The 20,902-nt window shown below is 41.1% G+C and overlaps 2 protein-coding genes across 9 annotated transcripts in view; both read left to right on the plus strand.

The window, feature by feature from the left end:
• SASH1 (SAM and SH3 domain containing 1) overlaps window positions 1-20,902 on the plus strand; it is a 552,112-nt gene that overhangs the window by 485,229 nt on the left and 45,981 nt on the right. For all 7 annotated transcript variants that reach the window (XM_083731823.1, XM_083731825.1, XM_083731826.1 and 4 more), the window contains exons 5-8: window positions 11,480-11,520; window positions 12,404-12,490; window positions 14,990-15,102; window positions 15,970-16,071. In XM_083731823.1, coding sequence (XP_083587949.1) covers window positions 11,480-11,520; window positions 12,404-12,490; window positions 14,990-15,102; window positions 15,970-16,071 — 343 coding nt within the window. The remainder of the gene's footprint in view (window positions 1-11,479; window positions 11,521-12,403; window positions 12,491-14,989; window positions 15,103-15,969; window positions 16,072-20,902) is intronic.
• Window positions 1-20,902, plus strand: part of GINM1 (glycosylated integral membrane protein 1) — a 785,919-nt gene that overhangs the window by 397,206 nt on the left and 367,811 nt on the right. The window lies entirely within an intron of this gene.

The following is a 20,902-nucleotide window of genomic DNA, read 5'->3' on the forward strand; positions in this document are numbered from 1 at the left end:
ACTTTTTGCCCAGTCATTGTCACACAAAATACTGAGGGGGGAAAGTGCTTGGGAAAAGAAGTTTTCATTGGAAGGGTTTGCACTATTGTTTCTCTTACCAGTATTATTCTCTTCTGCTGTTAACAATCCAACACTACACACCTTTTCTATGCAGAGGGTTGGATTACATGACCCTTGGGATCCCCTCCAACTCTCCAGTTTTATGATTTAAGATAGATTATGTGTTAAAGCACACAGAAAAACAACCATTGTCTAGTTTGCTTGTACGTCCCACTGTAGATTAGTGTAGCTTTCCAATGGGCCCAAGAAATTTGGGGAACACATTTCTTTGACTTGAATGTGCACACTAGCCATAACTAGTGACCATAACTAGAAGCAGCAGCAGTCATAATACACCAGGTAATATATAAGCAGGGTTTGGCTATGCAACTGCCAGCTTCTAAAGCAAGGCAGTCTTATATAGTTGAAGGAAGCCAGCAATTTATCCCATTCTGATGTGTGGGATTTTGTTTAGAAATAAATACCCCTTTCTTGTCACGGTAATGAGTGATGTGAAATTTCCAGCATGATGTTTTAGCAGAAGTGCAACCGCCAGGAGCCATCTGCATGATGTAAGATTCTTGCCAGCAATTTTTTTTTTAAAAAAAGTTCTTCTATATGTTTAAAAGCATGTCACTGGTGCAGAATATTTTACCAGCTGCTCCACTAGATTTGTCAAGGCTGAAGTAAAACTAGTGAGAAGAATGCAACTCATTTTCACACTTTTAAAGGTCTGAATCTTTCATAGTAAATTCTTTAAAGGAAGTTTCCTCAAAAGCATAGCTAATCCTGGATCACCACTGCAATTTTTAGAATGTCTATAGATCCAAGGGTTCAGTATGTGCACAGTAGCTTTAAAGTAGCTTACTGTACTGGGAAATCGGCAATGAATGGTATTTAGAGACCCAGGTGTGTATTGCCAAGTTCATTTTGCAAACTTTAAAGATTTCAGCTGCCTTTTGAAGACTGGTTGGAATGTTGGTTCTTTGAACCTGCTTTGTGTTTGTGAGCATACATGTTTGTATGTAGTTATGTTGCCAAAGGGGGGCGGGGGAGAGAGCTCTGGACAGTTTTGTGTATTGTGATTTAAAAACAGGTTCTCATGCTCTTTGTTTGGAGGTAGCATTTCTCCATGCCAGCCTTCAAGTAAATAGAAGATTCTCCCCAGTTCAGGGTTGTTACCATCTGTCCAAAGCCTGTGAGAACTGAGTTGGTGGTCTTGGTCCAATTTCTACTAGGCAAATACCACAAAAGCTACCATAACACTTGGCATTAGACTAAGGGAAAACTCAACTGCCTACTGTAAAATGTTACTAAATAGGCATACAGACTGAATCGAATGGTGGAACCTCCAGAAATAAAGAAAAGCGTGTAGCATATATTGCAAGCTTCCATTGCTATAGTAACTGTCTCTTATAAAAAGGAACAGCATCTGTTTTCTGTGTATTTTCTGTGTAAGTATGGCTGTTAATGAATGTGAGATTCATAATAGGACGTACATTTTTCATTGTGAAAGAAAATAGGAGAACTTTCCCAGAACACTGATTAATTTTGTGTGCAACTACAAGTGTAACTTTGTTACAAAGGGATCCCCCTTGTGATATCTTGAAAGTGACAGCAGCTCTCCTGCAGTTGTTTACTCAAGGAAAGGAGAAGAGATCTGGTGATCACTGTGTATTTGGCAGGAAATCCAGGTCAAACCAAGTCAAACCTTCTGCATCCTGTCTTTCATCCTGTTTTTAGCAGGGGAAGAGGACAGTGCATTTCCCCCTACTTTTGGGAATACATTTTGGTTTGATTGAAAATAAACCGATCTAAGCAGGCTACCTCCTGCAGCCTCTAAAACTGAAGGTATTACAAGCAGAATATGGAAGCCAAAGCAATTGTTTTCTTTCGATCTTCTTGGGGCATTCAGGAGACCCATTTAGTTAACTTAAAAGACAACTGTCACCAGAATGTGAATTTGCACAGCATACACTGGGTGTTTAATCACTCTCTGAACCCAACTCTTTGTCAGTATAACAAAAACAGTTAAACCAGGGAAGTTTTGTGATACAATTGCAAACTGAACTTTGACACCCGTGTTTCCTTTCTGCCAAAGGCCTTTCTGCCAAATTTATTATAAATTTATTAGAGACACTTTACGCCATAGTCCAGAGATAATTTTGACCGATTTGGCCCGTGTAGGATGTTGCAGAGCGGCATGGTTATGAATGGTCTCTGTGCACTCTGAACAGTGGGACATTTTTGAGCAGCTTTGCATTTCAGACCATGGGAGCTTCTGTGTCTTCATCAGCTGTGAGATGTGCTCACTGCTGCAGCTGTTTTGAAAGTGTAAAATCACCATGCTGTGCACTGGTCTTGTGTGCATCTCATGATGAACTACTCACCCTGAGTGCATGCCCTGTGATATGATCTCTAGCCAGAGGGAGGAGTTTGATGTTGTTATGATTTGAGTCTGCAACTAATTTGGTTCTTGTATTAGCTCCAGTGTTGTTAACGAAGGAGTCAGTACAGCAGAGTTGGTATACTTGCTAATTTAAATGACCGTGAGTCTCAGCAAGCAGGCAATATGCTTCCCTTTGTAAAGGAATAATTAACATGGTTTTAAAAAGTTTGTTCTCTTGGATGCAATTTTAACAAACCCCGAAGCAGTACTGCAACTTGAGATCTAATCCAATGGGGTAATGTGGGGTTGCTACATATGTACACCCAGTCATTTTTGTTTCCCCCACCCATGATACCACATCAGATCTTTTCACTTCAAAAAGCTGCCCCTTTCATTACTCTCCAACATTCTATGCAGCAGGAGGCAGTTGGAAAGGAAAATTAGCAAGCCCTGTGTATATGTACAGAAGCATTTCCTATCCTCAGCCAAATTTCTATGGGTCCCAGTCAGTGTTCAAAACTCCCATTGTTCTAGGCGCATTTTGTGACAGGGAATTTCATTAATACAAGCAGTTTCTGAGCTCTGAGAGCAGTACTGCACCTATGTTTTTAGATTAAAACTGCCACTGCTGGAATGAAAGGAGGACCTTTTTCTGCCTCCCCACTTCCAGCCACACTCTGAGGACTGGAGAAGGGACCCTCATAAGAATATTAAAGGGGATGGGCCGGGGAAGTATGGCTTTGAATTTTGCAGTCTTCAGATGAGGATTAGACCATGTGAAAAACGAATATAAGATTTTAGCTGCAGTTCATTCATTTTCAGCTTTATATTCTTGCTATTTAAAAAGTGGACCTAAACACTCCATTGCAGCACCCATAACCTAGGTTTAAAGTGCCATTTAGCTCCTAGCTTTCATATCTCAGTTTCTAACACTGGTCCCAGTATAGATCTCCAAATCATTCTTACATTTATATGCAGTTTCTCTTATCAATACTCATGTGCACCGGTCACCTGATTTAAACAATGGACTTCCCAGATTTCTAAAGATAAGACTGTTGATCTTATTGTGGTTAATGTCCAGACTGCAGTCCTAATCTAGAAGGATGCTGAATCAGTACTCTGGGTGATATTATCAGTTGAGTGGTTTAAGTACTGTCATGTTTGATTCTAGCAGATTGTCACAGCAACCAAATTAACTATGACATTTTACTATGAGCTCATCTGTAATAAGCCAGAATAACGACAGTGATGAGAACTGCAAAGCAAAGAAAGGGCAAAGGGCAAAGCAAGGAAAAAGGAAAACTCTGGTATGAAAGTTTGCTTTTAATCTAAAGAATGAATGCTTCCTCTTGGCTTTGTTAACCGCTATAAACTAGATTAAAGAGGGGAGGGGAGAGCAGTCTCCCTCAGACTTAGTTAACCTTGTTCCAAAGCAAAATGGTGTTTTGTGGGGCGGGGGGGGGGGGGAGAGAAGAGATGGAGTGTTATGTTTGAAGCTAAATTTCATTGGTGGCCAAATTATTCATGCTGCTTGCAAATAATTTCCCTGAGAGAAGTAGGGCAGGAAACTCCCACAACAACATTCACAATGGGAGTGAGAAACCAGCCAAACAGTGCTTGTGACATGTGACAAGCCAGACCAATGTGCCTCTGAGCAGCTGAAGGAATGTTTCCTGGCAATTGTTCTCAGAGAAACGAAAGCCTCCTTTCAGAAGAATGTAGAGCTTGTTGCTGCGAGTTAATGCTGTTTGTCATGACCCAAACACATTTGTAGATGGTGATGGGCTGTGTACCTTGTGCCAAACCGGTCTTTCTGCCTGTATATTTTCAGACACCAAATCTGCTTTTGTGTGTACCTCCCTCAGCTTTAGAATCTACTGTTTACTGGGCTCTCTTTTTTTACACGCTTCCTGGTGATCTTGGTGTATTAACAGATAGTTCAGTGTTCCCCAACCTAGCCCTTTCTAGATGTTTTGGAGCAAGAAGGCTGCTGAGGTTTTACCCATTCCTTTTTCATCTCTCGTCTTCAGGCAATCTTTGCCAAAAAGAAGCTCACTTCCGTAATCTGGAGGTAGGTCTCAGCTGGCCAAGAAAATTCCAAAGTGGTGCTCTGCCCTTTGATTTCAAGCAGGGAGACTGAACAAGGTCAGGCAGTACTAGTTCTGTCACTAGAATGGGTCAATGCAGTCCAGACTCTGCTCTCATGCAAACCACAATTAACTCTGCCAGTCATTGGATACATTGCCCATCATCACTGGAGGGACAGAGGGCAGAAGTGAGTAACCTCCCAACCCCAGGCCTCAAGCCTCCATCAGCTCTTGAGCTCTGGTGGAGAGTGCATGGCTCCACCTAGAGATCCTTGCTTGGGTCAGGCATCTGGCGCCTCAAGAACCAAAGGTTTTACAGAAAGAGGAAAAAATGCACAGTTCCAGGTGTGAGTAACTAGATCTAGATGTTACTGCACTCTTCACATTACTGTAGTTCTCTCTCAGTGTCCCATGTAAGTGGTGGCACGTAATTCTGCCAGAGGTGGAACAGAAGCATGGGCAAAAAGCACTTAACGTCTTCCTGTTCTCTGAGTCATACAGTACTTGCCCAGTCTGAGCATAGAGAATTGCCATGGATTGCCAGCAGCCCCCTCAGTGATGGGAGAATAGAAGGCCTTCAGGTGCAACTGTGGGTGATATTTCCCACTGCTCATCTTTCTATGGGTGCTTCATATTTATCTTCTCAGAGTGGGCTCAGCTTTGCTACAAATACTTTCTGAGGTATGCGAGTTCCTTTATCTCAGTTTTGGTTCTCATAAAGCAGTTCTTGGAGGTGAAATTGTAATGGAGGATGTTTGGAATTACAAAGTGGGTTGTAAACTGCTTCCTTTTATTCAACTTCAGTCCAATTTTCTCAACACAGTCTCTTGGGACAATTTCTTTTGTAAGGCCCAGAGCTTCCAGGATATCTTTCTGAACCTGAATGAGAGATGGAGATCTTTGTCGGCCTCCACTCAACTCAAGAATGATAGAACATATTGATCTTCCTCTATTGGTGTGCCTGATATCTGCTTTGGACCTAGTTTTTCTTCAGTATTTGGTCAATTCCTATAAGGCCTCCCTAGTTGTTGCTTTTAAAAAATATTGGCTCTTCCAACTTTTCATACATGGCTTGAAGGAGACAGCCTATTGTCATGCCAGTGAAGGGGTTTTCCCCTATGTTTTCTGTTTTGGACTAGAGACTTATAGATGCAATATAGATACCATACTAGAAGCCAGGTTCTGTTATCTTACTCATGATCAAGGATGCTGTGAACTGATGGGTCCTGCTTCCACTGTAAAGTAAGCACAATCAACATGGCTACCTCTCTGTTGCCTACATAGGGGGGAACAAAACAAAACAAAGGCAGTGCCATGTTTGTAACTGCTGAGAAAGTTTTAACCTGCTGAAAGAGCCATTGCTATGGAGACCTAATGACAAGATAATTGAATGGAACCTCTCTGCTTTCCATGCTTCTCACACTGATGCTAGCAGGGTCAGAGCCCCTCAGACTTGCATTTCCCTTCAGGTCCATGCAAATCTTTATTGGACTAAAGACCCATTTTCCTCACAATGTCATCCCCCCTTAAATAAATTATCTTGAAGTCAGTCAGCTCCTCTCATAAAGGTGTCAGTTTTCACAGTAGTTTAGTCACTGGGCATTGTGTAAAGCAGGCAGATAAACAAACCACCTTCAAAGGAAGCAAGCAAAAGGCTTTTGTATTGGTGCATTTTGTGCTCCAAATATAAGCAATAACTTTATACCAGGCTATCTGTTCCATTTGGTTTGTAAATAGATGCTGGGAAGGGAGGAGAGAGCATAATTTTATGGGCAGTTTTTAGTAGCTGTCTAATTTTTAGGACCACATTATGCACCTGTGCTATTTGCATTCAATAAATGAGATCTGGGTATATTTTAGAGCACATCTGTATTTATGATTCTTAATAGCAAAATAAAAACCAATCAGGATAATCTTATTCTCAGTTTCTCTTCGTGTTGCTGGGGGGAGGGGGGACCAATGACCTTTCCGATCTAAACAGCATGTTCATAAAAGCTGCACACATGGTGGTGTTTGTTTCCATTTACTGTTCTGCATATTGCAGAAGCACAAGGCTATTTTATATTTCAGGTCACAAATGGACTCCGTGCCTTATAAAGTCAGCCACTGTGTATGCAAAATAAACCCCACAGATGCCTGACACAGACTAGAATGAGGACAGGCTGATGAAATTAAAGCTTTTTTGAGAGCCAGTTTGGTGTAGTGGTTAAGAGCGGTAGTATTGTAATCTGGGGAACCGGGTTCACGTCTCCGCTCCTCCACATGCAGCTGCTGGGTGACCTTGGGCCAGTCACACTTCTCTGAAGTCTCTCAGCCCCACTCACCTCACAGAGTGTTTGTTGTGGGGGAGGAAGGGAAAGGAGATTGTTAGCCGCTTTGAGACTCCTTCGGGAAGTGATAAAGCGGGATATCAAATCCAAACTCTTCTTCTTCTTCAAACTCTTCTTTACTAACTCACTGGAAGGAGAGCCAGAAAACAGTGTTTACACCGAAAGTAGCTTTCCCTTTTATCTGTGTGCAATGCACTCAGTCTGTAGAGTGCACCCCACTGCCAGGAGCACCAGACTTTTGAAAAGGAAGTTATGAAGATTGGAAATGGGTCACTATAGCAGTGAGGTGTGTGGCATCCACCACCGCAACCCAATGGAGGATCATTTTGGGCCTGCTATCAAAACAGTATTCTTTTTTCTTCTTATTTGTCAAAATAGTTTCAAAAGCAATCCAAAAAGTCACTTAGGAGTATCCAGAAGAATAGGGATGGAAGGAAGGATGCATGGGTAGGTAGGTAGATGAAAATCATACATATTGTTCATACTGGAGTGTTGCACATTCTCGGTGCTTATGCACCAGAACCGTTGACTAACATCCAATCTATTTTCTCATTCAGTTTGACCATTTGTTGGACCATAACTAGACAAGACCAGCTTTGCTGGAGTGTACTCTGTGGTCTAAAAGTGAGGCTTTGCAAAAAAAAATAAAAATAAAAAAAATCTGGTTATATCCCAGAATGTTTACCATTTCCAAGGAACCTGTTACATCTTTCTTTCAACATCTCCTCTTTCACTTATCAAGTTTTGGGGCATGGACCTAGAAATAACGTTGACATTAAAGCATGAGATTAAAGTTATGAACATTTTTAATGGATTTAATTTCACACCAGAACTAGAATCTGGTAGTAAGCAGATCTCCTTATCGTGGTCTGTAATTGGCCATCTATTCTATGTCTTTCTTCCTTACATGAGTCAGTATCTGTAGAGCCCTTTTACTATGTGCGTCGGAGTGCATTTCATTGGGAAGTCTGCTAATGAAGCTGTACATCAGAGCATAGCAAAACCAAAGGGCCAGAGCCATGGAGTAATGGCATTTGGCTGCTTTTCAGACATGCAGTGCTGAAACTTCTGCCAAGTGTCACTGCATCATTAAGTTTCAGAGCGAGTTGTCAGTCCATGAATGGAAGAACACAAATTATGTCTGGTGTGTGTTCATAGAGAAACTGAAGGTTCAACACAGTCAGAGCAGCATAATTGTCAAATCAAACAATAAGGCCATTTTCAAATGCCATAAATTCTTCATCCCACATATTTAAGGAAAGTAATAATTAATCATTCACACCTTGGGCAAGACTTGAAGGCAAAATACTTTATAGAATGCAAAGTCAAAGGTCCTTTTTTACCCTCCAGCAAACATTGCTGTATACAAGTGTGAAAAGGAATGGGAGAAATATACAACTGGTACATGCCTTCTAGATAGGAAAATTCATATTTTGCTTTCTAGCAGCTACTAGTGGGCTTTTTAGAAACAATGAAGGCAGCTGGTATATTGTAGTAGCTAAGACTTTGAGCTGTTAACCCAAAAGTCCCTTTAGGCAGCTATGATCATTTTCCCCCATCCATAAGCACCAACTTGAGCAGAAGATTGGGAAGGCTGATGATGCACACGTGATGTCAAAAGGAGCCAGAGGCGCAGCTGAACATGGTGGTGGCACAGTTTCAGTGGTCCTTCTCCCAATGCTTTGCCTCCTCCTCCGACACTGGTCCAGGGCTCCTTCCTCCTACCTTTCTCCTGTGTGGCAAGAAGCTGCATGTGACAAAACATGTGGTCTGGGCTCTGCCCCCAGAAGAATTTTTTTTGGGGGTGCAATGGACCAGAGCCCCCTAGAGTTGGCACCTATGAAATCCGCCCCTGATTGTCCTTAACATGGGGGGGGGGTATATTTTCTTGGAGGGACTGAAAGAATCTGGGTCCCTTAGAGCTGGTACCTGTGCTCACACCCCAATCTTCAATATGGACATTATAATAAAAACATACTTATAGGTTGTTATAAGTGCATCTGATAATTATATATCTGGTATGGTGTATGAGAAATGTTCTCACTTTAAACAGTAACCAGTATTCAGAGATGTACTGAACGTGGAGGTTCTATTTATCTGCTATGGGTGTTAATAGGCTTAACTTCCATAGAATGGTTTTAAGCATTTTTTTTAAAAAAGGCCACTTAAGGTTGAGCATAAAATTTACATGCAGTTAAATTCTGCCTCTCATGAAACTCTTGAAATCAGGCCATGATCAGTGGTCAAGGATGATAGGAGCTGGAAACCAACAACACCTGAAGAGCTACAGATTCTCCATCCCTACTTTAAATGGTTAAAAGCCAATATATTTTCTAGCTGCTGAACAAACTTCTGTCTGCTTTCTGTGCGCTTTCCCAGACTTCCACCCCCCATTGTATCAAAAGGGCAATGAATCCCCATATTAATATATAAGTTGTATATTCTAAATCATAGTACACTTTTAGTGACAGAAGTATCCTGTTTTCCGTACTTTGCAGTATTATGGGATAAAAATTCAGTATAATTCCTGCAAAGTGTTCTAATACCAATTTTTTTTTTTAGGATAGTGGGGATTCCTATAGCTGTTGTGTAGTTGCTGTAGTGAAGTTCAAGTAGCATGATGCTTTGTGGCTGTCTCTTCCTTTCCTGTTTCTCCTGTCTGTGGCACCATTTTTATTGTTTTAAGAGCCTGTTTATGTGGTTGTGAATGCACCTGCATAACCTGAAAAGCTGGAAGTTAAGGTTTTTATATTACTGATAGTGACCCTGAAGAGCGGAGTGGGGTGCCAGGTGAGATGCATTCTCTAGGGTGATGTCTGTACATCTCTCATGATCAAAAGTACAAGAACCCCAGAAAGGAGCAGTCTGGGATGTAGGGTGAAAGCACAAACTTGTTGATGTGGAACAACATTTGCAGGACCAGATAGGAAATTAAAGTACATGAATGTTCACAAAACCCCTGAGTTTTATAAATATACCACATCACACTCCTAAATATATATATATTTGTGCTCCAAGGGCCTATCTAAAGGCTGCTATATATTTTCTTCTGTGCCTGTTTGTTTGAGCTCCTTCCTAACAATCAAGCACTTGGCTGCTAGTGCTGTGAACCCACCCAAGCCATTAATTTTCCTTTTACAAGCTGTCCCGTGTGTAAACTGCACCAGTAAGGAAACTAGCAATGGCCCCCTTCCAGCATGCACCTGGTGCAGCCCAGATCTGGAATTTGGTTGCATCAGTTGGCTGGCTGGCTCGGATTAAATTTCTAATCAGACTGAAGAAGAAAGATGATTTGCCATATCCGAAACACTGCTGTTACTGCCTTTGCTTGGGTGAATTTACTGAATCAAAATTAAACTTCATGCTATCGTTTCCCCTTTCATGATGTCCCTGCAAATTGATGATTATGTTTTTCATGCTTATAAACTGTTGGCCTCTAATCACTTGGATCACTTACAGTGTGCACTGGTCTAAAACAAAATACAGTTTGGTTTCTTCTCGGAGCTTTTGTTGATCAAAAACACTGCAGTGCCCTCTACTGCTAATCCTAGAAAGTGCAGATCAGATGGGTTTGCAAAGTCAAACTCTGAGTGTGTAGTTAAGCTTTGAAGCACACTCAAAGTAAAATGTTCATCTTGTTTTCTGAAGATCTATCTATCTATCTATCTACCTACCTACCTATCTATCATCTATCATCTTTCTCTTTGGAATAGAGACTTCAAATCCTTGTTTTTCTCCAAGCTTGGTAGCAATAATAAACTTAAATTGAAGAAAGTAATTATTAATAGTATCATTACCATTATTTATATTTCTAATTTTAATGCTGTTTATTTTCATATATTGTAAACTGCCAGCCCACAAAAAGTGATGATTTTTTGCATTAAAGAATGCTACAGTTTGCCGCAGTAGTTGAAGGGCAGCGTTAGATGCACAGCATAGAATATATTACCACTTGGTAGAAGCGTTGTATTAATTTTCTATGTTGACAGCCTGGGGGGGGGGAGGGGGAGAGGAGAGGACATTCTTTGGCACATTTCCCCCTTTGACCCTGTAACTTTAACTCTTTTGTTCTCCATACATATTTTTCTGCATCAGTCACAAGAAGCTCGTTTCAGAGCATTCAGGCTGGAGCTGAGCTAATGCCATTGTTTAAGTGTAGCTGGTGCTGAGATACAGTTTCTCTTGCTGGCTTCAGTGTGCATTCATAAGAAAAGGAGCAGGGAGGGGGCATTTGATGCTTCAGATCCTGACTTACTGTGAGCCAGATAACCAGGGCTGGTGTTACCATGAGGCAGAGTGAGGCGACTGCCCCAGACAGCAAATGCTGTGTGTCCTTGCCCTCCCCCAGCTGCCCCCCTCCCCATTTCCCTCTGTTGGAAGACAGAGCTCTGTGTGCTGTGCAGCCTGTCCTGTGTCCCCTAAGTTAGCCTTCTGCCCTCAAGGTACAGTGGTGGAGGACACTGGCCTGTTGCCAGTGTGGAAGTAAGATTCAACTGTCGGTTGGGTCAGTACATGGAAGGGCAGGGGCAGATGTTGCATTTTGGTCCTTCGTTTGAGGCAGCCAGCCCTGCAGACAACTCCCAAGAAACGTCAGACGTTTGCAACAATCATTCTGTTTCTGTTTTGTGTTTTAGGTTCTCTCTTCATAAATCAAGTTCTGAAGAAAGTGCTGTCGGTCAGTATACTTCACCTTTATTTGGTCCTTTCTCCACCCCTTCCCCATGCCTTGCTTTTTGCATACCATCAGCAGTGTTGATCTACCTTGCTGTTTCAACTCTGTTGCAGTAATGTCACATGTTTTGCTACCTGCTTGTGGGGGGAAAGGGGGAGGTTTTTCAACTTCCTTCTCATTTTTGAGGATTATTCCTTTAGAATAATACTTCCTTATGCATTTTATAAGTGTTATACAGGTAGACAGAGGCGTGGGATAGTTTTTGTTAATCACTGAAGTCATTTTGTCCAGAAGAGGAGCACAACCACTCTTTTCCTCCTCCCTTAAAGAAAACAAATGTATTGGAATCTTCTGGTACAATTTATTTAATTCACTTGCATCTCAGTGTTTGCTTTAAATAGGGATAACTGTTATTTATCATTTATTTATAGATCTCATTTTTGCACTCAAGTGCAAAATAAAATAACTAGGAAGCCTGCTTGATGTAGAAATATGACTAATGGTCATGCACCACTTTTAGATTACACAAACAAATTGAAATTGCATTTTCATATTAACTTTTAGGTAGCTTTTAACTTTGAAGGTTTTTTAGGTGAACTAAAAATAAAAGTTCAGTATGATCTATATTGTTAGTTAAAATGAACATAAAAAATGTGTGTTCATTTTCACCTAGCATAGTATTTTTTGGTTGCTTGTTGCAAATGGTCTACAGCCTTCATTTTCCTAAATAATGATTGCTTGCGACAGCTATTTATGGCATTCTTTCCAAGTATGAATTAAAATTAAAAACAACGCCCAAAAATAACTGAAACAGGATGAGGGAATGGGTTTCCTTTGAAAATGTATACATATTTAAACCTATAATGTATATTGTGTTCCCCTTTAGGTAAAGCAGATTGGAAAAAGAAGAATAGGTATTTCTGGCAAAACTTCAGAAAGAATCAGAAGGGACTAATGAGGCAGTCTTCAAAAGGTACAGCTTTTTTAGCATTGCTGTGTTTTAATATTTGTTACATTTAGTTCTGAGAATAGTTTATATAGTTAATTGGGCCTTCAGCGGGATTAACATACTAAACTGCAATAATTTAAGAAGGGTAGTCTTAATTTTTTGACAGTACAGTGGTGCCTCGCAAGACGAAATTAATTCGTTCCGCAAGTCTTTTCGTCTTGCGAGTTTTTCGTCTTGCGAACCACGGTTTCCCATAGGAATGCATTAAAAATCAATTAATGCGTTCCTATGGAAACCGCCTTCAGACCAGGTCCGGGGACAGTCTGTCCCCCGACCTCTTCTGAAGGCCGGCAGGGGGCGAAAGTCTTTGCTCCCCCCCCCCCCCCGCCTGCCTTCCCGGGACAGCGGAGACTTCTCCGCTGTCCCGGGGCGATCTTAAAATTCTGGCGGGCGGCAGCGAAGGGTTCGCTGCCATCCCCCAGTATTTTAAAAGCCCCCGGGACAGCGGAGACTTCTCCGCTGTCCCGGGGCGATCTTAAAATGCTGGCGGGCGGCAGCGAAGGGTTCGCTGCCATCCCCCAGCATTTTAAAAGCCCCCGGGACAGCGGAGGACTTCTCTGCTGTCCGGGGCGATTTTAAAATGCTGGCGGGCGGCAGCGCTGCCGCCCGCCAGCATTTTAAAATCGCCCCGGGACAGCGGAGGAATTCTGCCTTCAAAAGCCGTCCGGGGGCTTTTAAATCACCCCTGGACAGCCCGGGGCGATTTAAAAGCCCCCGGGAAGGCAGGCAGGGGGGACATAGACTTTTGCCCCCCGCCCGCCTTCAGAAGAGGTCCTGCTATCCCGGACTGCTTTTAAAATGCTGGCAGTGGGGAGCAAAGCCTTTCGGCCCCCGCCAGCCTTCCTGGACCTCTTCTGAAGGCCGGATGGGGGGGAAAGGCTTTGCTCCCCACCGCTAGCATTTAAAAGAGGTCCCCGGAGATTTCCCTATGGGCTTTCATCTTGCGAAGCAAGCCCATAGGGAAATTCGTTTTGCGAAGCGCCTCCAAAACGGAAAACCCTTTCGTCTAGTGGGTTTTTCGTCTTGTGAGGCGTTCGTCTTGCGGGGCACCACTGTACTCTTTTGTTCAATTAATTCCACTAGGTTAGAAAGGCAGGTTACATACTGCTGCCTGTCAGACCCTGTCCAATTTAACAGAAGCTGCTTTATCTCTGAGAACTATTCCATACCAAACTAAAGTTCAGCAATAGATGAAGCTGTTTCATAGTGTGATTGCTCTGTTCTTAGAGCAAAACTTTATTCATTAAGGAATACAAAAGCAGCCTCCTCCTGATCATCAACTTCTTTTGTGTGTGTGTGTGTGTGTGTGTGTGTGTGCGCGCGCACCCGCAGCCTTCCCACTGCTCCCCGGGGCTGACGGTGAGGGAAGCTCGGCTTTCCCCACCACCAGCCCCACAAGCTCGGGGAGCAGCCTTTCCGCTGCTCCCTGACTTGCTCTTTGGGGAAAGCCAGCCCTATCAGATATTTCACAGCATACTCTTAATCCCAATTTGTGCTACTGGACTGGTTCAGTATAAGAGTTGTCCATCTGCCAAAGTCTGCCAGGCTCTTCTGAAGGTACAGTAGTTGAGAAGCTTCTCGGGTGGTGTTCCTACCAGAAACAGCAAGTATAGGACCCCAAAATTGGGCAGGTCAAGTGTGGAGCAGAGCTAATCATGGACCTGATAGATTCAAAGCTGCTCAGTCACCCCCTTGTACAGTTGTATTCACAAAAATACATTATGCAATCATTAAAATATCACTTAAATATTTTAAAATATTAAGTAGATTATAAATGCTTTTAAATAAATGAATGAAACCACAGTTTAATACAGCACCATCAAAGTCCAGTCATTCTGCACCCTAAGCATAAAATATAGGACAAATACCATCTTATTCCATCCGTATTTGTTATATTACCCCATCAAAGAGAAATGTTTCCTAAGATGATAAATGATAGGTTGAAAATATGGCAGATTTGTACAAAGGATGGTAGGAATCGGTTTGCAATGCAGAAAATCTCTTGACCCAACATACCAGGCTTTGGATTAGCATTTCCTTTGCTGCTCTGTCATTGTCTGTAATGATTTCCAAGTATAATAAATATATTCTAGGACATGCCTTCTTTCTAAGCTCTATTGATTTGAGGAAGCAAAATAGGTCACTAGAGAGGAATATTTTAGCATTGCTCCTATCATCAAGCTGTGGGGTAAAACTGGCAACGGCTCTCCTGGCATGGCTGCTGTCCTTGGTCTCTGACAGTGTTAAGATCAACATATTTCACAAACCCAAATAAAAATGTTGCCATGTATCTCAGAATTTTGAAGGAGGGAGTTAAGTAGCCCAAATAGCTTGACTAACATAGGAACCAGATTTCTGAGGTCAGTAGCCTGGGAAGATCATGATTTGGTACACTTTATCTCTCCCCCCCCCACCCATTTTGCTTTGTTTCTAAAGATCTTTATTCTTCCTTTGTGTCTTCAGGGGAAGATGTTGGTTATGTGGCAAGTGAGATCACAATGAGTGACGAGGAGCGGATCCAACTAATGATGATGGTTAAGGAGAAGATGATTACTATTGAGGAAGCGCTTGCAAGGGTATGTGATGAAATACATACTATTCAGCCTTATTATTCCTTGATATGTCAGTTATATCAGTGAAACACTAGAACCTTGTAAATAGGTTGCCATAATTTCTGAGAACAATGCTAGGTGACTTTGTGGATTGGGATAGAAGCAGGGGTTGCTTATACATTAGCATCCTGTCTGACCAGGCCCAAAGATTCCGTATGAAAGCAGTTCTGTGAATAACAGCACGATCCTATACATTTCTACTCAGGTGTAAGCCCCATTAAGTTCACTGGGCTTACTCTGAGATAACTGGTTATAGGATTGTACCGTAAGTGGTTTTAAAAGGTTTGAGAATACAGTTCCATTGTATGGTGCTAACCTGAACAATCATGTGGTAAGTGTATGCATATATGGGTGAGTAAGTGAATTGCATTATAGCTTAACTAAGCATTAAAGCTCAGCCACACACTGATAAGATTGTCGACTCTGCAGTTAAGACTTAATGAGACTATGCTTTGAAGCTAACAATTCAGTTCACACATAACTTACTCTCTATTAGCCTTCAGAGGGCTGATTTCTCGCTTTTGTCACTAGAGTACTGTACTAAACAACATATTTAAATATAACAGAGCTGAGTAGTATGTATTTGTGTCTGGGTTTTTTCCTGAACTTTCCAGAGCTTCTATCTATCTATCATCTATCTATCTATCATCCATCTATCTATCTATCTATCTATCTATCTATCTATTTGTATGTATGTATTATCACAACAATATGTGATAATATGAGCAAACCAGAAAGCAGAATAATGGGGGGAGGGGGTTGAGAAAATGGAATAGGTTAAACTACATGCTTTAGCAAGGTAGAAAACCTTTGGTCTTATTTTCATTTCAGCTTAAGGAATATGAGGCCCAACATCGGCAGTCAGGTAGCATGGACTCTGCTGAATGGCCTGATAGTCCTTACCCATCTTTTGACGGTTCCTCCAATTGTAATGTGAGTATCAGTCTCTACAATGCAGTTGCATATATTGTTTACATTGACATAAGGCAGTTGAAAGGGAAGCAAGAAGCATGGAGAATGTTCGCCTCAGGCATGATGGTCCCATTCCTCATTGAAAAGGAAAGATCACTCCACTTTTTAAAAAAAGTTTTCAACTCTCTTCAGTTGAATCTCATGGATGTTGGATATAGTGCTGGTATTCTTTTAGCCTTTGTTCAGCACAGTCTGTGTTCTGCCTGAGTTGCAGGTTCTCTTCACACAACAGCTTTTTTAACCAAAAGTTTGCAGATATTGCCTCTCAGCCGGTTGTGTGTATCTGCGCTTGTACATAGGGTGTGGTTTTGTGGGTGCAACTGCAAAAGTAAAATTTGAAGCACTTGTGGTGTCATGCCAGAAACAATCTTGCTCATGACATGGCACAAGCTAATGTTTCCATGGGTGCCAGGTATCCACTGTTCACATGGATGCAGCCCTAAATTAAGCTGTCATGTCACATTAAGCTTCCTCAAGAGCTCTACTAAGATATATGCATTTCTGTGTCAAAACTCAAGTGTGTTTCCATCTTCAGATTCCCCCAAAGCCTCACTTTTTCCACTTGAACATTTTGGCTGTTATCCTGTGGCTAGATAGATATGCCTGCTTGTTTGGACTTTCACCCTGCTCTATTGCAAAGTATACATTAAAATGATTATCTGAGAACATGTCATACTTGATGTACGTTGTTGTTGAAAATATAGCAATTGACATTAATACCATATACTTTGTTTCTAATCCTTTCCTGTAATAGTGCAGTTCTAGGCTTGTTCTACTCAGAAGTAAGTCTTGGTGTGTTCAGTTCACCTTCAACTCTCACAAATGATTTTAGAACTGCAGCCTAAAATCTTTAAATGGTTTTGTAATCCCAATTCGAAATGATGCCTTCCCTAACCATGTAATTATTGAGGAAAGAAGTTCTAGTGAACAGCCTTCAAACTGTGAAATGTAGCTTTAAAAAACAAAATAAAAATAAACTGCAAGACAGATTTGCATTGCATGTGGCTGAGCATCACATTTTTTTTTGCAAAAAGGGGAAAATGCCATTGACATGTGTCATGCTGAAAAGATTTAATTTCTATTGATCTTGCTTCTTCCTCTCAACCTTCTGTCATTTACGCGATTTTTTATTGGCAAATTGGGATGTTCAGTCCCTTGCCTGCCAGGCTAAAATACAAAAACAATTAGCAAAGGACAGGGTGCCACCTCCCCTGTGTCAGCAGAGAAGCTGCCCTCTGTTGTCACTATACTGTTAATTCTAAGCTCAGTTTGGAGGACTCCATTTATTCTATTTCTTTTGAATGTGCCAAGCCAACAGCTGTATTGGCATTGTGCCAGATACATGCAGATTAACATTTAATCTTCTCATTGTGTGTCCAGTTCATACTTTAGGAAGTATGCATTATTAAAGACTTTACCATTCCAGTCATGTCTTTCCTTTCTGATGTGAAGTTAATGTTCCTGGATCAGGCTTGCATGTTTTCTTCTTTCATCCCCCCACTCCCATACCTTCCCCCCTAATTTAAAATGCATCCAAATTTTCTTTTGGAAACAAGGACTGCTCTTGTTGGGCCTTTTCAGAGTTTTTAGTTATGGCAAGCAGTTTATATCTTGCGGAGCTAAGTCCCTCTCCTAGAATTCTCCATGATACACTTACAGGTGTGTGTTGCCTTCCCAGAGAAGCTGGGATGACTGAGAACGTAATTACTTACTTTAAAAAAAGATATTACATTACCACTTGACGTTTTCAAGGGCAAACATCACGGAAACACAGAATAAGAGTCAATCGAAGGCCAGCTACTCAGAAGCAAGTCCCACTGAGTTCAGTGAGACTTATTCCTAGAGAGGTGCTGTACAGGATTAGTTTCTCTGTTCTTCCCCATCTCTCTGAAACAGCAAAATAGCCAGGAAAAGGGTTATAGCTAAGTGCATGTTTTTTGCATGCAGAAGGTCCCAGGCTCAATCCCCAGCATCGCTCTTTTTAAAAAATAATTTGTATTGATTTATCATAAACATATGCACAAACTAACATATAACCATACAAACAATAACAGAAGCAATAAACAAAGCATATTCAGTATAAAAAGCAAATTACTGAGATGCAATATTTTAAGATGAGTCTATATATCCCAATCACAATAAGGAGCAAATAATGGGAGTAGTACTTATATGACTTCCTATTTCTGTCATCAAAAAAATGGCGACCAGTCCATGTCAAAATTGTCTGATTTGGCTTCGCTTCAGATAAAGCATTAGTAAACTATGCCCCCCACATAGGAATGTAGAAATTCTGAGTATCTCTTGTTAAAAGGTCTCTTGTGGTGGAACTGAGAAAGTTTTCTCTCTGACCAAGACCTTAGAGAGTCGCTGGCCACTAGCAAATACTGAGCAAGATGGACAAATGTTTTGACTCCATATATGGCAGTGTCATGTGTATTATTCATACTGTTTTGGCCTGTAAGGACAGAGGAGCAGAGACTTACCCTTCACTGCCTGCCCATGGGCTGCGGGGAAGTGTGCCTGCAGCAAAGAGGTTGCACATACCTCCGTATCTGTACTGTATATGTGGAAGTTTATATATATAGCTTTGGAGTAACTGGGTGGGTCGTTCTCTGGCTAGTTTGACATTTTTTGGCATTGTAGTTCAGAGAACTTTCCCAGCTGTGTGCCAAATTCAAGCCAGGTGTGCTCTGATGGCTAACCCTATCTGCGCTAAGGGCATGCTTGATACTGTTCTACTAGCCTATCAGATAGCAATAGAAAAAGAGACACCAATAGGATACCTAATCCCTCATTTTATATTCAGTAGAAACTGGGGACTTAACAAGTTCCTTGTGTGCAATATGCTATTCTGACTGTGAATCAGCCAGCAGGGGATGCTGTAAAAGTAATGAATTCCCTGCACTCTGCTTCATCTCAAAGTCATATGTCTCTCCCAAATCAAAACCATCCTTATCTTCAAGCTTATGTGTTTAATTGCTCTGCTGGGTAAAAATGGGTCCTTCTTTATCCCAGACACAGCCAAAGGTTTTACGGGTGAAACCATTTCTTTGCCACCACAAGTAGGATTGTTCTTTCTGTTGCTTCTAGTGTTTGCTTCATTCAGTTTTTTCTTGAAAAATATTTTTACAACAGAATCATACTAATTTTATTCACGAGGCCCTCGCCCAGTTAAAAAATAATTTATTTGATTGAGCTAGTCCGAAATTTCTAAGATTAATCTGCATAACTGCATATTTTTTTGTTTATATATGTGTTGTAGCAGGACTTATCTTAGGTAGGGTCTACACATTAATACATATAACAAAATCCCAGTGGTCAAAAGCAGCAAATGGAGAGGATGGGGAATGTTATAATCGTAAACGTTTTTATAACCTGTAGCCCAGTTTATCTTTTTAATCATCTAATTTTACCAATAAATAGACCAGGGTGGGAGTGAGGTCTACTTGTTGCTGTTATGAATTCAACCACATTGATTTGCATAACATATTTGCTATATGTTAATTTGGATTTTTGTACTGTATTTGTATTTGGGATTGTTTAGGGACTTCTGTTGGGGAGTGTTTTTTAATTAGTTTGTATACATTAGTATTGTTAATTGTTTCAATTATTTTTATTTATGTATTTTGTGCTGTAACTTTGTGTTGTGAACCATCCTGAGACCTACAGGTATAGGGCGGTATACAAATTTTAACAACAACAACTCAGTGGGGCTAAAATAGATCTATAGGATTGTACTGTAGATCTATAGGACTGCAGTCCTTTGACTCTTTAACTGGGTACAAGCCTCATTGGAACACATTTTATTGTATGTAAATTGTATAGTATATTTGTTGTGATGGATATTCTCAGTATATCTTCTCAGTGCAGAATAACAAAACACCATACTTAGTAAATAGGTACATTCAGTACTTTTTTCTGGGGGGTACGCAAGGGTACACAGTACACTGGGTACATTTTTATTTTGCCCATTTAGACCCAATAGAAAGCTGGTGATCCATAGTGGCATAAGTGGCAGAACAGAGATATATGGATTGCCTTGTTGCAGTTCCATAAGCCTCCAGCAAATTGAACTACCCTGTCATCATGGTTAATACTAGACGCCATTTGTTGATCCACAAATCCCAGGAGAGTAGAATTTTCCTGAATCTGGATCCTTCAAACTAGTATCAGGCACACATAAGATTTTCTTTTCATTGTGTATGACCTGATATATAGGGTTTGAGGAGTTATGCGGTAGAAAACATGGAAACATCAAGGAGACTGAGCAAGGAAGATACGGAAGCTAGAAGGCTAAATAAAATAGTCCATACAATAAAAGTCTTGATTATCAAGAAGGCCTAGTGAGTGGTCTGTGAATAGCTGTGAACTATGTCTTACTATTGTGGAAGAGAAGTGGCTGTGATAAGGATATGATGGGTATTTGTGTGAAAGACCTATGTAAGATGCTCTGAATTTTCTAAAAGAAGAGTGGGATATAAATAAATATTGTGTTATACAATGTAACTATTTTGCAGAGTAAAGTACAGTTGTCTCAGAGGGGAGGAGGCAAAGCTACATTGAGAAAGGTTTCTCCCCCCCAGGACTGAGAAGGCAGTTCTCTTCAATCCCCTCTCCCATTTATTCTGAAGAGAAGCCTCCCTTCCAGTCCACAGACATCTTTCTGCTTCAGAGAGGCAAGCCTCATTGGTCCTTCTATCAGTGCTGTAGCTAAGTGGGGGGCTAGCTGTTTGTTTGTTTGTTTGTTTGTTTGTTTGTTTGTTTGTTCTGGGTAAAGCCTCCAGAAGAGTGC

The sequence above is a fragment of the Podarcis gaigeae genome (assembly GCF_964106915.1).
Source record: "Podarcis gaigeae genome assembly, chromosome: 3".
In the NCBI taxonomy this organism is placed as follows: Eukaryota; Metazoa; Chordata; class Lepidosauria; order Squamata; family Lacertidae; genus Podarcis; species Podarcis gaigeae.